Genomic DNA, 15,865 nt, shown 5'->3' on the forward strand with positions numbered 1-15,865 from the left:
TGCTACAACAAGTTTGAAGAACTTGTTTACTCAATACATATAGCCTGTACTCTCTGCTCTGAAACTCATATTTAGCTATTCTTGTGCATTTCGTAGGATGAGTCGAACAATCTTAGCATGGGACATAAGAGTGATGTAGAGTGACATAATTTACCTGCCCCAATAATACACCTTCTAGAACATTTCCTATTTATGTTTAGTTATCTGCTAAGTCACAATCTGATTAACCGTGTAGTTTGCCAACTACATGGACTTGGTAGAAAAATCTTCCTTTTAGTAAGCTGGCTTTCATAACACACTAGAAATATTTCCTGTACAACAAGGCCTTTGCACTAGGCCTTAAAAGGAGGTTATATAGCATGAAAAGAAATCTGCATATAAGAATACCCACTGAAGAAAGGCTAAGGACAGAGCTGAGGGGAAATAGTGGCAAACAGTTTTGCAGGGAAGGACATGATATGAGCTGAGAGAGAATATGACAAAAGAAATCAATAGAATTAATCTGGGTAAATGGATGGGAGGTAGGCAGGAGAGTTTATCTGGTGGCAGTAAGGGAGATGTATAGGAGAAAGACAGTAAGACAGAAGAGGGAAAACTACATGAACCATCAAAAGAAAGCAAAAGAGAAAAAAGTGACATTCTGTGGAAGAGGTAAGAGAAAATAAATTTTAAGCACATTGCTGAATTCCAGGAACTTGTTCCTTTCAATTTAGCAGTTTACCATATTATTATCCTAATACTCTGAATGATCACCTTCAGCTTTCTCCCTACACGGGCAAAAATGTCCTAAGGCTCTACTCTGTCTCTGTTGTCTAATAGCAGGATAATCTTAGAGAGTAGGACCAGCAGTTCTCAGGCTTTCTGGACTCAGGATAACTTTATACTCTTGAACAATGATGGAGAGTTCCAAAGAAGTTTTGTTTATGTAGGCTAAAAATATTAAAACTTACTAAACTGGAACCAAAACTAAGAAATTTTTAAAATATTTATTAATTCACTTAAAAATAATAAATTAAATCTAATAAAATAATTAATAAATCTAATAAATATTTAGAGCATCCAGTTAAGCATCTGACTGGATTTCGGCTCAGGTCATAAAATTAATAATAAATCTAATAAAACATTTGTTAATTCACTTAAAAATAACAATAAATCTATTATGTTAATAAAAATAACATTTTTGTAAAAAAAAAACTATATTTTCCAAAATAAAAAATTGTTAGTGAGCTAACAAGTTTTACATTTTTGCAAATATTTTTTTAAAGATTTTATTTATTTATTTCAGAGAGAGAGAGAATGAGAGATAGAAAGCACGAGAGGGAAGAGGGTCAGAGGGAGAAACAGACTCCCTGCTGAGCAGGGAGCCCGATGTGGGACTCGATCCCGGGACTCCAGGATCATGACCTGAGCCAAAGGCAGTCGCTTAACCAACTGAACCACCCAGGCGCCCACAAATATTTTTTTAAGGATTTATTTACTTGTGGGGTGAAGAGAAAAAGTGTGACACAGCAGGGGGAGGGGACAGGGAGAGAGAATCCCAAGCGGACTCCCCACCAAAGCGGGGAGCTCAACACAAGGGCTCAATCTCATGAACCCTAAATGATGATCTGAGCTGAAACCAAGAATCGGACACTCAACCAACTGCACCACCCAGGTGCCACTCAACTACATGAGTGCTTTAACTTAAGATAACCTTCAGTATGCAACAGATCTACTTTAGTGTACTTCTATTTTATTATAACAGAATATTAAAACAATGTTCACCTGAGGGTTGAGATTTAATAAAATTAATAAATGTTATTCAAGAACAGTCTTATGTGAAACTTTTTTTTTTTTTTTTTACTGAGAGCATGTGGTAATACAGAATATAATGACTGATTCTACTTGTATGTTTTAGAGCCAATGCCTTGATTTGTATTAGGTGCCAGCAGTTTTACCCACCACTGGTTTTTGAACCATCAGTGCAAATGTCAACAAACTATAAAAGGCACGTGATATCTTATTATTATTATGAAAAGAGTTATGATTTCATGGAAGCCCCTAAAAGGGCCTCTGGGTCCTCACCCCTTCCGAAGGATCTTGGATCACACTTTTGAGGGCTGCTGCTGCAGCTACTAAGTTTCCTAGGTGACTAAGTTATCATTATGAGTATCCATTATTGGATTCGATAGCTTTTCAGTTAGGATGCTCCATGTCAGGAATGCTATGGGCACCCTCACTCTAAACCATCTCATTCATTTCATCCCACTCTGGAATTATGGTCTAATGCTGGGGCGCCTGGGTGGCTCAGTCAGTTAAGCATCTGACTGGAATTCGACTCAGGTCATAATCTCAGGGTTATGAGATCAAGCCCCTCGGGAGCCTCCATAAAATTCTCTCTCTCTCTCCTTAAAAAATAAAAAGAAAGGTCTAATGCTGAAACTGTCTCATCGTCCCATCTCCAAGAAATGTAGAAAACTTTTGGAGCTTACACTTCAGCCTCCCAGAAACCTGTTTTTAGTCTAAGACCAGAATTATAGAAAGTTATATTTAAATGTTATTGAATACCAAAACTCTTATCTCTAACTTTCTTCTAAACAAAAGAAGGGTGCTACGATAAAGAGGCAGCAGTACCTACCACAAGACCGTGTTATAAGAAGCAGGTATTATAAGAACAAAGAAAAATGTCCACTTTGTGAATTAAAACATCTCTACACCAAAGGTTCCCTTTCTATCCACAGAACTGCACTTAACATTCTTTTTATTTATTCTGTATTAGCAGCATAGTTTGAGGATACAAACCATGTCCTGGTGTAAAGCTCTAGTCAGTTAAGTTTAACTTTTCCTTAAATTGTCATGTTACATAAATCTTCTAAGAACACACACTCCAAATTGACCATTTTCAATCACATAAAGCAGTCAAAAAAACTTCTTTTTTTGGCTTTAGCACTATTTAGTATGTCCAAATTTCTCAAAAGGGATGCTCATTCAATTACACATTTTGACTTTTCAATTGAGTTCCTCAGAGGGCACTTGGGTGGCTCAGTTGGTTAAGCATCTGACTCAATTTCAGCTCAGCTCATGCTCCCAGGGTTGTAAGACTGAGCCCCACACTGGGCTCAAGCTGGGTGTGGAGCTTGCTTAAGCTTCTCCCTCTCCTCCAATCGCACACATGCTCTCTCTCAAATAAACAAATATCAGTCCCTCAAAATGTTCATAACCAGCCAAGTTTTCATGAAATTGCATTACCAGTATTCAAAAACAGAAAAGTGAGAGAAATTTTTCCCCCCAAATGACTAATCAACAAAATTTCGTCAATTTGAAAAGTAATGAAGAAACTAGGTAAGAGAACTGGTGCCACCCTTAATAACATCAGAAAAAAATAGTGAAGCAATGTCCACAACAGTCTTAGAAATAGAACATGTAGCTTACAAGTTTTATAGCAAACCAACACAGGCTTATGGTATAGAGGGCAAATGTCAAATAGCCTCAAGCAGAGGATTATAGCACCTGTGGGTGCTTCCTGGAAGTTAAGCCCACCACAGAAAAAATTAAAATAAGGAAATGAGAACTATAAAAGCACCACAGTAAACAGACTAGTGATGATTACTAAATCATCCACTTATAATAACTAGCAAAAATGAGGCTGTGAAAAATGGAAAGAAAAAGTATGTAAGAAGCACAACACTGACTATTCTAAAGGAGATGTTTTAAGTTGAAGGAAAAAAAAGATATAAAATTTATTTTTCCTCCACTTTAGAAGAACTTCTAGGAATTAATATCCTTAACAGTGAGGAAACATTTTCTAGACATTCATAAATTCCTTCACTTTCCCTTTGTTTCACCCTTTAAATTCATGAATAAACGATTTAACAAAAAAGATACACAATTGCACAATATTAATACCATCTTCTAGAACTGTTTCTATCTAGGTATCTACCCCTGCTATCTGGGTGTATGCACAAATGTCTTAAGTAGTATCACTTAAATTTAACCAATGGTTTTTTCTGATGGTGGGACTTGGGACAATTTAGGATTATTTATTTATTTCCTCCCACCCTCCCTCCAATTTAGATTGATTTCCTCCCTCCAGTTTATCTTTCCTCCCCCCCCAGCTTTATTAAGATATAACTATAACATTGTGTAAGGTTAAAGTGTACAACAGAATGACTAGATATATGTATATATTGTGAAATGATTGCTGAAATAAGTTTCGGTAACACATGCAACACCTCACATAGTTACAATTTTTTTTTTTTTCTGGGTGGTAGTGAGAATTTTTAAGATCTACTCTCTTTAGCAGCTTGCAAATATACAATACAGTATTGTTAACTACAGTTCCCATGCTGTACATTAAGTCCCCCAAACTTACTCATCTTCTAACTGGAAGTTTGTATTCTTTTTTGATCATATTCTCCCATTTTCCAAGGGTGATTTTGTTTCCTTTCCCATGTCCTTTTCTTTATTGTTTCATTTGTTTATTATTTATTTTTTTAAACATCTGTTTATTTATTTAAGAGAGTGTGTGTGTACACATGCATGCACGCGAGAAGTAGGGGATAGGGGAATGGGCAGAGGGAGAGAGAAGCTCAAGCAGACTCCGTGATAAGCGCTGAGCCCAAGGCAGGGCTCGATCCCACTACCCTAAGATCACGACCTGAGCCAAAACCAATAGTCAGATGCTCAAATGACTGTGCCACTCAGGTGCCCTTCATTTGTTCATCGTTTTAATAAAAATAAGGTCATTATTCAAAATAATAAAATAAAACCTCTCCCTATTGGGGGAAAAAAACAAGTTTAAACGTTTGCTATGTTATCATTAATTCAGGACATTACTTCCTAATATTTCTCTAGTAACAATGTGAAGAAAATAATTTTTGTTGCAATTAGAATATTGTATTAATCTCTTTTTAGACTATTCATATATTAAGCAGTCATGTCTTACCTTCTGAGCATACAAAACACCAGCTAACATTAACGTGCTCATGATTTCGGCAGCCCCGCCTAGGTGTAAAGTGATTAGGGCAGATGATACTATTAGATGCAAGAATCTTGGACCCAGCAGCCAGGCAAAAGTCATTGGCATGGTATGCCACAGGGCAGCGGACACAACGCATCAGACGACCTAAAATTACAAGAAGCAGGAAAACCAGTAGTAAAAGAAAAACAAAGAAAACATAAAAGCAACATGAGTTTTGAAATCTCTTTGTCAGCACTGAGAAAATGTCACTAATAGAAGGAAGCACTACTAGGTAGACAAGGGATCACAAAACACACAATTCACTATGAAAAGCTCAGATGGGAGCTATGTGATAAGCTGCCATAAAGGAGTCAGATCCCACAACTGTTAAGTGAGCCTGCCTCACCCAGGAAAGCCCTATTCAATCCACTGCCCTGACTTCTAGGAAACCTGGCATCAGCCCCAAACTAAATAGGGGGGATGTTCACAATCAGAATAAAAAGGCAGCTAGGAGAAAGACTAATGCTTGCTTTCATTGCCTGGTACTGATTCTTAAAGCCTGAATTTTTAGGTGAATGAAACTTCCCACCCCTTCCAGATAAAATATGTCCTCTAATATACATCACCTACTAAAAACCATTACCAAACCACCTAAATGCAATCTACAACAGCAACTGAAAAGGGGAAGATAAGCTGATAGTTAAACTATAATTCTGATCAAGCAAGTGAAATTACTGTACTTAAGACCGATGAGATCTATAGGCTCAGGAAATCATATTACAAAAGGTACTGCCAGTCTAATTAGAAGAAAAGACAAAACACTGGGTATGTGCACAAATGTCTTAAGTAGTATCTGGTAAATGTTTCCTGCTCAATCCCTTATGGGAGAAGTAGGGACTCTCTGGGCATACTTTTGGAAACCTCAGCTCTCTATAAAGCAGGAAAGAGGTGTCAGGATAGAAGTTTCCAATTTAAAAAACAAAACAAATCAACACAAAACAAAAACCTAAATTCTGCCCTAAATTTGTACCTGAATAATACCACATCTGACAACCACAGAGATAAAGGGTCCACAGGAAAAGAATGTATTTTGGTCTAATGGAGTAGGGAGAGGAAGACCTACAGCAGAACACTTTCTCAAACTAAATATCACGTGAAATCCAAATATCTGAAGCCACCACGTAACAACAGGGCTCCATAGAATACAATGTGGGAACTGTTGGACTAGTCCATTATTTTCTTCTCTCTCACATAAAATGCTGGTACTCTGACAAAAGCTAGAGAGGCCATGAAGAGATACACCACATCGCATCTGGAAATACACCAATGACACCAAGGTTCTACAATTAGACCAGTCCATGTGAGAAACCCATACCTTTAGATGCAGAAACACTGGCTGGATTAGCAGCATGGCAGGTTATACAGATGTGGAGGGAGCACCGGAAGCCCTTGTTCTGCATGACAGTGGGTGGATACTTCTGGACACATTCTTCATGGTAAAACTTTCCACACAAGGGCAAAAGGCACCTTTTAACATCTTCTCCACTCTGCTTACAAACAAAACAGGTATGGATTCCTGGTAAACAAAAGGAAAGTAATAAATTAACACCAATTCAAGAAATCATCCAATGCTAAACCATTAATGAAAAGTTTATTAAGTACACAATTCTGTACCAAGTTCCAATACTGGGGGGGGGGAGGGGCGGTGCTCCGTACCACCAAGCAATTCTCCAACACCAGCTGGGTGTCTTACAATTCAACTCAATTCTGAAACTATCTACATGGAGGTAACATCATATCCCACAGGTTAAGGACTCAATTCTACAAGACGGTCCTTGCCCCCAACTTCAGATGACAGTCTCAAGTCCAGGTTGTCACCTATACTTCTGACTGGCTATAAATCAGAGGTTCCTACAACCCCCACTTCCTTGGGTTTAATTTGCTATAATGGCTCATAGAACTCAGAGAAACATTTTATTTACTGAATCACCAGTTTATCATGGAAAGATAATACTCATGAATAGCTACATGGAAGAGATGCATAGGGCAAGGTATGAGGAAAGGGTGTAGAGCTTCCATGCCCTCTTCAAGAGCACCACTTTATTCTGAATCTCCACATACCTACCAATCCAGAAGCTTCCGAAACCCATCCTTTTGGGTTTTGATGGAGACTTCATTGCATAGGCTGATTAAACCATTGGCCACTGGGGATTGACCTAACCTCCAGCCCCCTCCCCTCCCTAGAGATTAGGGGGGATAGGAGTGAGAGTTCTAGCCCTCTAATCATAAGGTTGGTTCTCCTGGCAATCAAGCCCCCATCCTCAGGTGCGTCTTTTATTAACATAATAAAACACACACAAAGGACATCTTTATCACTCTCACCACTTAGGAGAGGCCAAGGTTTTGGGAGCTCTGTGCCACAAGCTAAAAGACCAAAATATGTATGTTTTATTATATATCACAATATCACAGTAAAGAACTTTGTAATAGACTTATCAGGCTGATAACATGAACCTACTGAACAATCTTAAGATCATTAAGTGAGAAACTCCTGATAATATATGCTTGCTGATGTGATGCAATAGAAAGTACACACTACCTACAAAGCATTACTGCCAAAAGAAAACTGACCTGAAATTAATCCAGCCTCTAGATCTAACTACATGTTTCCAGGAAATATGGAAGATAGAGGAACAAGTTAAGGACACCTGAAAGATGCAATCAACCAAATATGCAATGCGGAAAATTTAGCAGGACAAATGACCATTGTCTTAACAAATAAATGACATTAAAAAATAGGATGAGGGTGTACTGTTGTAGATTAAAAGAAATTTAAGAGACATATCAAAAAATACAATAAAGGCAGTCTTATTTGGATCTTGATTAAAATACTGTAAGAAGACATCTTTGAGACATATGGGAAAATCTGAAAATGGGACTGGGCAGTAGGTGACACACAGAAGTTACTGTATAATTTTGCTACACATTAGATATATTTTTTTAAGTTGTGTTAGACCTTTTGAAATATATGGGTAAAGCACTGGGTATTATATAAGACTGATGAATCACAGACCTGTACCCCTGGAACAAATAAAAAATAAAAAGAAATATATGGGTAAACAGAGGCAGAAAACTGGTAACTACTGAAGCTAAACGATGAATACATAGGGTTATTTTATACTGTTCTACTTTTGTAAATGTCTGAGGATTTCTGTAATACAAAGTTTAAGAAAAGGGAAATTAAAAAAGAAAAAAAAGAAACTACCTCTGAGAAGCAATACAAAATAAGGGAAAGAGCCCAGGCTTGAGAGACAGACCCGAACATGAATCTTGCCCCCAACACTTGCTGGAAACAGGAATTCATTAAAATAACCCACCACACCTATGAACCGTAAGATCACCCAGCTAATAATGATTTTAAGAAAAAATTTTAATTATGCATTTGGAAATAAGCAAACTATTTACTGCCTGATGCCAATACTAAACTGGAATAACCTAAATTATGGTGTGGTCACTCCACATTAGGAAAATAGGGTGAGCCACAAGAAAAAAGAAATGATTCCTTTATTCTTACTCTATTCATCTTGACTAAAACTAGGGTAAAATTTCCTACCCTCAAAAATAAGAACTCTACTTCACGTCATATATAAAAATCAATTCAAAATAGGCCTTAGACATAAAGCTGAAACCAAAAACTATAAAATTTTCATTAGAAAACAAAGTTTTGTGACATTGAGTTATACAAGATTTCTTCAATATGACACCAAAGCAAAATCTCTAAAGAGAACAAACTGATAAACAACATCATTACAACTAAAAAAACTGCTCTTCAAAAGACTCAAGAAAATGAAAAACCAACCCACAGTTTGGTAGAATAATTTTAAAAGTATGTATCTGATAAATAACTTGTATCCAGAATATATATAATGAACTCTTAAAACTCAACAGTAAGAAAATAAAAAAGGTTTGAACAGATACTTCATCAAGGAACACGGCAAAAAAGCACATTAAAAAGATGCACAACATCATTTGTCATTAGGAAAATGCACATTAAAACCACAATGAGATACAACTACACATCTGTCCAAATGACTAAAATTAAAAAGACTGACAATACCAAGTGTTGATGAAGATGCGGAAGAACTGAAACTCTTCATACATTACTGATGAAAATGTAAAATGTGTACAAACACTTCGGAAGTTTCTTAAAAAGTTAAACATATAGCTACCATGCCATTCTGCCCTTAGGTATTTACAGAAGTAAAAAGAAAATGTATCCATACAAAGACATGAATGGTCACAGCAGCTTTATCAGTAATACCCCAACCTAAGAACAACCCAAATGTACATCAATAGATGAATGAATATGTATCACCAACTGTGATACATCCATACAAGGGAATACTACCCAGCAATAAAAAGGAATGAACTCTTAATACCTACAACAATGTTGTTGAATCTCAAATTAACTATGCTGATGGATGGTTTCACAGGTAGTATGTACACACATATATGTATGTCAGAACTTACCAAACTATACTTGGTGCAGTTTACTGCACATCAACTATACCTCAATAAAGCTGTTTTAAGAAAGAGAATGAACTACTGACACACACATTAACACAGATGAGTGTCAAAAACATTCCACCGAGCTAGACACAAAAAACTACATACATTTTGTTCCACTTATATGAAACTCTTAAAAAAGATAAATCTAATGTGTAGTTACAGAAAGCAGATCATTGTTTGCCTGAAATAGGACTGGGGGAGGGGGAAATGAGGGGGCATAAGGATCAACTGGGACTAAGTACAAGGGAACTTTCTGGAGTGATGGAAATGTTCTGAATCTTCATTATGTTTGTGGTTACATAGGTGTTTATAAATTTTATCAAAACCTCTCAAAACATACATTAAAACTAGTGCATTTTATAGTAGGTAAATTATACTTCAGTAAGGTTAATTCTTTAAAAAATACCTTTGCCTTAACTTGTTCAGAGAATATCACATTATAATAAAGATAAGACTAGCAAAACTGGATTATCTGTACAAAAGGCAAGATCTTTCTAAGGTTAGGATAAGAGATATGCACGTACCTAAAATTTTTTTTCCTAAATTTCATTTATAGGGCTGGATGGCACTATTTCCCATAATGATCAAAAGCCCACTGTGCAGGAGGCAAAATAACCCAACAATCTTGTCTTCCAGCTTTTATTCCCACATTGCTAAAAGTAGTGGCAGAAAGAGGAGATAACTCAATATGACACAGCCACTGATTTACAGACACAAGTTAATTCTGTCTCTTGTTCCCACAGGGGCTACTCTAAACCTATACTCTACCTTCAAGTTAGAAACCACCTTTCCCCCATCATTCTCATCAAACTAAGAAAAAACATTGGCTTCTTTATTCTGCCTCCCAACTCCAAGGTATATTCCTCTTTTATCTTTTCCTATCTCCAAGATTATTCTCTCCTCTCACTTTGTAGCTATACTCTACTAATTATTCCCTCTCCTGTTGCAGGAATTTATTTCCCTATGTGGTTCTTAACATTCATCCTACAAACACTCAAGATGTTCTTCCTCTTGACCCTATAATATCCTCCCTTCAGCTACTGCCCTCTTTTTCCATGGATAGCAAGCTTTTTTAAGACGTAGTGTATACTGCTATCCATTGCCCTTCAACCAGGTTTAGTGTGGCACCCTCTGGCAAAAAGTCAAGCCTTTTCTCACTGCTAAATATCACAGCCTCTTATCACCCCAGAACCTCCTTGGTCTCTTTGCCACATATGCCCCTGCTCATGACACCCCACTCTCCCTGGCTTCACAGATATTCTTTGACTAGCTCCTCCTCACCCTCCAGTGTTTTTTTTTTATGTGGGCACCCCCTGAGTACTTTTGTTGGTCCTTTTCTCCCTCTCCAGATGCTTTCTCCTTGGGCAGGTTCATTCACACCTGCGGTTTTAATGATTTAGGAGTGTAACAGCTTTTAGCCCCCATTTTTTCTTACTATTTCAATGCTGTAACATTCACATATAATGCTGAAGAAAGAACAATCTCCTTAGCATAGCCTGTGAAGTACTTTACAGGTGGTTACATCTGACCATTCTTAGTTTCTGAGCCAATCTATATAACTCTCAAAATATGGCTTTCCTTTTTTGGTAAACAGTTTTGTTCACGTATGATATACACACAGAAAAGTACAGCATCCTAAGTGTACAGTTCACAAATAATCAAAGAAAACACGCTTATGTAATCACCACTCAAGAAATATAAAACATCACCAGTAATCCAGAAACCCTCCCTGTCACTACCAATGTCTCTTCCCTAAAGCATCTTAAACTCTAAACACATTAACCTATGCCTCCTATTTCCCCAATATCCAATACTTTCATTACTGGACCTTCTTGTCCTAAGCCTCCCCACACCAATTTCCACGCCTCTTTTAAAGACAAATTCAGTTATCTTCCTCTGTGGAACTGGCTCATCTTTGTTCACTTATCACTATAAATCTATCTCTACTACAATCCTTCTGCACTATATTATACTATCCATTCATTATTCACTTGGTATTCTTTTCTACAGGCAAAGATCACACAGCACCTATCTGTGTCTGTAGCAACTAGCCCAGTATTGCCATAAAAAGTGTCTGCAATAAATGTTGGGAATTTTTCCCGAAAATCTTAAAACTCAAAACATCTTTGGAAGAAAACCCCATCTATATCTACTTCACCTGTGCGACATTCATTGCAGATAAATTTTCCTCTTGGCATCTCAGTTAATCCAAGGCACTCCAGGTGGAAAGCCCCACAGCACTGAGCCTCACATAACAGCAGCTCACCCAGTTTCTCACAGTTCTGTTAAGAGAAAGAAAACAGGTATGTCTATAGAGAAAGGATTTTTAAAGTCCCAAGCAGAAGGCCTTCATGAAGGAAAAGATTAAGCAGCAGCTTTCCAGAAAGAAAGCTCACCATTTATTCAGCCAATATTTAATGATTAACTCGTCTATGCCAGGTTCCACAAAGTCCCTGGCTCTCATGATTCATATATTCTAAGAACTGAAAATACAAGTAAACAAACAAGAAAGATATCAGATAATGATAAGCATTAAGTAGAGAATTCAAACAGCTACTTTGGATTGGGTGATTGGAAATGGCCTCTCAGATGGAGTTCCGAACTCCAAGTCAGTCACATGATCTGACAGAAAGACCAGGAAGACAAATACAGAAAGTCCACAGATAGGAAAAACTATGTCATGTCTGAGAATCATAAGGAAAGTCAGTGGACTAAAATGAACAAAAGTCAGAAGTGGTAGAAGATGAGATAAGAAAAAGGCAACAGCCTGATTGTGTGGCCTTACACATTATGCTACAGTTTCAGATTTTATTCTAATTACAGAGGTGTGCCATTAGAAGTCTTTAACAAAGGAGGGCTAAAGTGAGATATTTAAAAACAGATTCCTCTGATTACTACATGGAAAATGAGTTCAAGAATGAGACAGATGAAAATAGTAGCAAAGAGACAATCAAGAAGGCTACTGTAATAGTTCAAGCAAGAGATACTGGTTAGCTAGACTTGGGTTGTTAACAGTCTCAAAAGGGCTCCAATCAAGGTTTGAACAATGTTTGAGTTACATCTACAACCATCTCAGAGAGGTCACCTTTGAGATGATCTCATCTAAGACAGGGTGTCATTTATAATAGGGCGTTAGGAAATGAAGATCTGGGTCTGCTGCTTTCAAAACATAAGATTTATGAAAATTCTGCAAATTCCCAACATTTGTTACTTTCATCCCTCTAACAGCCTGACGTTTCCCCATAGTGATTAGCAGGAAAATACTAAAAATGAAAAAGAGTCTTATTGTGGAAGACAAGAAAGAGGGAAGGCAACTAGGTAAGTCTAATATCTTCAAGAACCCAAAGAAACAACAGGTCTTGGCCACTTAACATCAAACCTTAAATGAACAAATGAGTAGGAGAGCTTTGGGAAAAAATGCCAGAGGCAGCCAGGGATAAAGAACAGACAGACCCCAAAGTCTTAACCTATAGTGTAAATTAATCTTACACTTTGGCTCTTCCATTATCCCCTATTCACAGATAAAAATTGACAAATGCCATAAATATTACCTACTTTCTTTTGTATATTCACAGTGCCAGTGATACCAGCTTTCATGTACAATAAACAAATTCGCCATCACCATTTAAACAGGAAAACTTCAATTACAGTATATATCAAAGAATGTTTTCAAGTTAAGCAAATGTTACGGACTAACCCTTTAACAGGGATGACCATGTAATTTCATCTTTCAAAACGGTAACCATGTGAGTGAAAGGACACGATATTAATAAATTAAACAAGGACAACAGATAAACAAAGAGTGATCCAAACAATCCAGGACCATAATGCAACTATCTCTTTAACCATTTTTTGTTGATAATCTTTGTGGCCATATAGTCTTTAAGGACAAACACTGTGTGTGGGTGCTGATCTGAATATGATCAACCTTCTTTATATAATAGTGAAAATGAAAAAACAAAAAAACTGAGTTGAAATTCTATTGTTTATCATAACATATTCTGGGCTTGGGTTAACTTTTGTTTTTTAGCCGTTTCAATAAAAAAAAGAAAAAAAAACTAATTATCTTCAACTTTTTATAGGCCAGCTTTTAAGAATTTACAAAGGTAAATCAAGCCCATAAAAAAGAGAACATAACCAAAGCATCCATTTAATTGACTCTACTCCCAAGTCTGATAAAGGCTTTTTACAGAGCGGCAACACAACATAGTGATTAGCTCTAAACTCAGACTGCTTGAGTTTGAATCCTGGCTTTGCTGTGTGACTATAAGCAAGTTATGTAACATCTCTATGCCTCAGTTTCCTCATCTATAAAAATGAGGACAATAATGGTAATCTACTTTACAAGACTGTTATGACTAAATGACTTAATATTTATAAGTTTTATTTTTATTTATATTTTAAATTTATTTATTTTCCTGGAAGTGGGGAGGGACAGAGAATCTTAAGCCTGATGTGGGCCTCGATCTCACAACTCTGAGATCATGACCTGGGCTGAAATCAAGAGTCGGCTGCCTAACCCAGGCGCCCCCGGAATATTTATAAAGTGATGGAAACTCTTGACACACAGTAAACACTGTATAAATACTTACTAAATAAATATAAAAAGGCAGGTGGTAGATTCTCTGAAGTCACTACTTTAAAGGAAAAGAAATCTTAAAGTGAAAATTTCCCTTGCAGCATTCCTTAGAAACCCAGAGATTCTCACACCATGAAACATACAGGAAAATGATCTTTAAGCAATCACCAGATTCACCTTCTCCCATCTCAGACCGGCTTCATGGAATCTACTCATGGGTAACAAGGGCAAGTGATTGACCAACACTAAATATTTCTTTTCCTTTCTCTTTTTGTAAAAAGGGGTAAGACTTAAATCCTTAAAGGGAAGTGACTCTACTGGAATCATCCAGGAAAATGTTTATTCTAACCATGACTGGGTTATCAAGAGATGGAGAGGGCTTCTCTTAAAAGACATGCAATCAAAATCCAAGTGGGCAACATCCTCTACCTGACAAACATTCTCCTTGAGTGCAGCTCCTCCGCCTCGTTCGCCCTGCAGCTTTTTAGATGCCGGCATCCCATGATCATTTTCTACACCCTCCTCAACAGTCTCCTTAGGGCTTGCAGCCGTTCTGTGTGTCATCAGTTCTCCCTTGCAGAGAAAAAATAATGTCCCACATCTGTATTATTGATGTCTCCTCCATCTGACCCCCTCCCTCTGGGCTGCTATTTGTCTAGCCATTAAGCACTTACAGATGTTCAGCCAATCACGCGGGCGGACTGCATGCAATGTTAGTTCTAACCCTGCTGTGATTGGGCGGGTAGTGGGCGCCTCATGCCCTGCCACTAACTGCTCTGAGGCTGTTCCACTGGAACTTTTTGAGCTGTTCCATTTTAAGGTTTCACTAAGGGAGAGAAAACATTCTTAAGTTTATTTGATTACTTATTTGTCCTTCCAAGATCAGTGTTTCCTAAATAATGCCCCCCTTGGGCATTCTATTCAATTTATCCTGGAAAGAAACACTCTGTATCATAATGTGTAAAGCTGACCTCACTTGTTCTAATTCTTCTTTAACCTGAGTTGAAAAGCCAGAGATAGCATCAATGACTGCACTGATGCTCTACAAGGAAATGGTTTTAAATCTACCTTTGTTTTTTGTTTCCTTAAAAGCCAATGTTTACAAACATTAGTCTAAAATTAAGCAGTTGATGGTCTCAAGAAATAAGCAAATGAGTTTCCCTTCTAATTGTAGCAGTCTCAACTTTTAAAGGGCAATACCCAAGTTCATTCGGATCATATGGTTACTTGGTATTGTACTTTGGTTTTAGAAAAAGCTTACATCGTGATGAAAGTTACAAAATTTATCAGATACCTAGAGCATAGGATCCGATCTTTTAAAAAGATCATACCCATAGTTGCCATATATGTCTTCTTACAGCTATTATTAGCTAGTTTCAGTAAAACATTATTCTTAAGTAAACTCAAGGGAAAGAGGGGTGTGGCCTCTACTGTGAAAAGTAGATTTTCTTTGGAAGGTCAAAAGATGAGGAACTGAGTAATACCTCTGAGGTTGGAGTTTCTTTTGATGAGTCGTCATTTTTCATTTTTTTACAGTGCACCTTGGCTGTAGCATGCCTCTGTCGTTTTCGCTTCCTTGGTTTATCAAATATCTTGGTAGTGCCTATGACAGGAAAACATGCGTTACCTGCTGGCTATTCACTCACAAGTCCAAGAAATCCTACCTTCAACTAAAAGGACCTCATAGAATTATGGAATGTTAGAGTAAAAAACCAGTCTTAAAGTCCATTTAATTCCCCAACTTAGCAGATGAGGAAAAAGGGCACATTTACCCATGA

General features: G+C 37.2%; 1 protein-coding gene across 4 annotated transcripts in view; it reads right to left on the reverse strand.

Annotated features, from left to right (window-relative positions):
• The window catches only part of NSD1 (nuclear receptor binding SET domain protein 1), a 146,508-nt gene that overhangs the window by 28,242 nt on the left and 102,401 nt on the right, over positions 1–15,865 (reverse strand). For 3 of the 4 annotated variants that reach the window (XM_028102646.2, XM_028102645.2, XM_088023463.1), the window contains exons 10-14: positions 15,572–15,690; positions 14,517–14,660; positions 11,667–11,790; positions 6,315–6,515; positions 4,925–5,104 (exon numbers count right to left, since the gene is read on the reverse strand). In XM_028102646.2, the coding sequence (XP_027958447.1) occupies positions 4,925–5,104; positions 6,315–6,515; positions 11,667–11,790; positions 14,517–14,660; positions 15,572–15,690 (768 nt within the window). The remainder of the gene's footprint in view (positions 1–4,924; positions 5,105–6,314; positions 6,516–11,666; positions 11,791–14,516; positions 14,661–15,571; positions 15,691–15,865) is intronic. The other variant, XM_028102648.2, reaches the window with a different exon arrangement.

Source organism: Eumetopias jubatus, unplaced genomic scaffold (genome assembly GCF_037043125.1).
Source record: "Eumetopias jubatus isolate StellerSeaLion01/CBP00866 unplaced genomic scaffold, mEumJub1_p1.0 scaffold_5, whole genome shotgun sequence".
NCBI classification, from domain to species: Eukaryota; Metazoa; Chordata; class Mammalia; order Carnivora; family Otariidae; genus Eumetopias; species Eumetopias jubatus.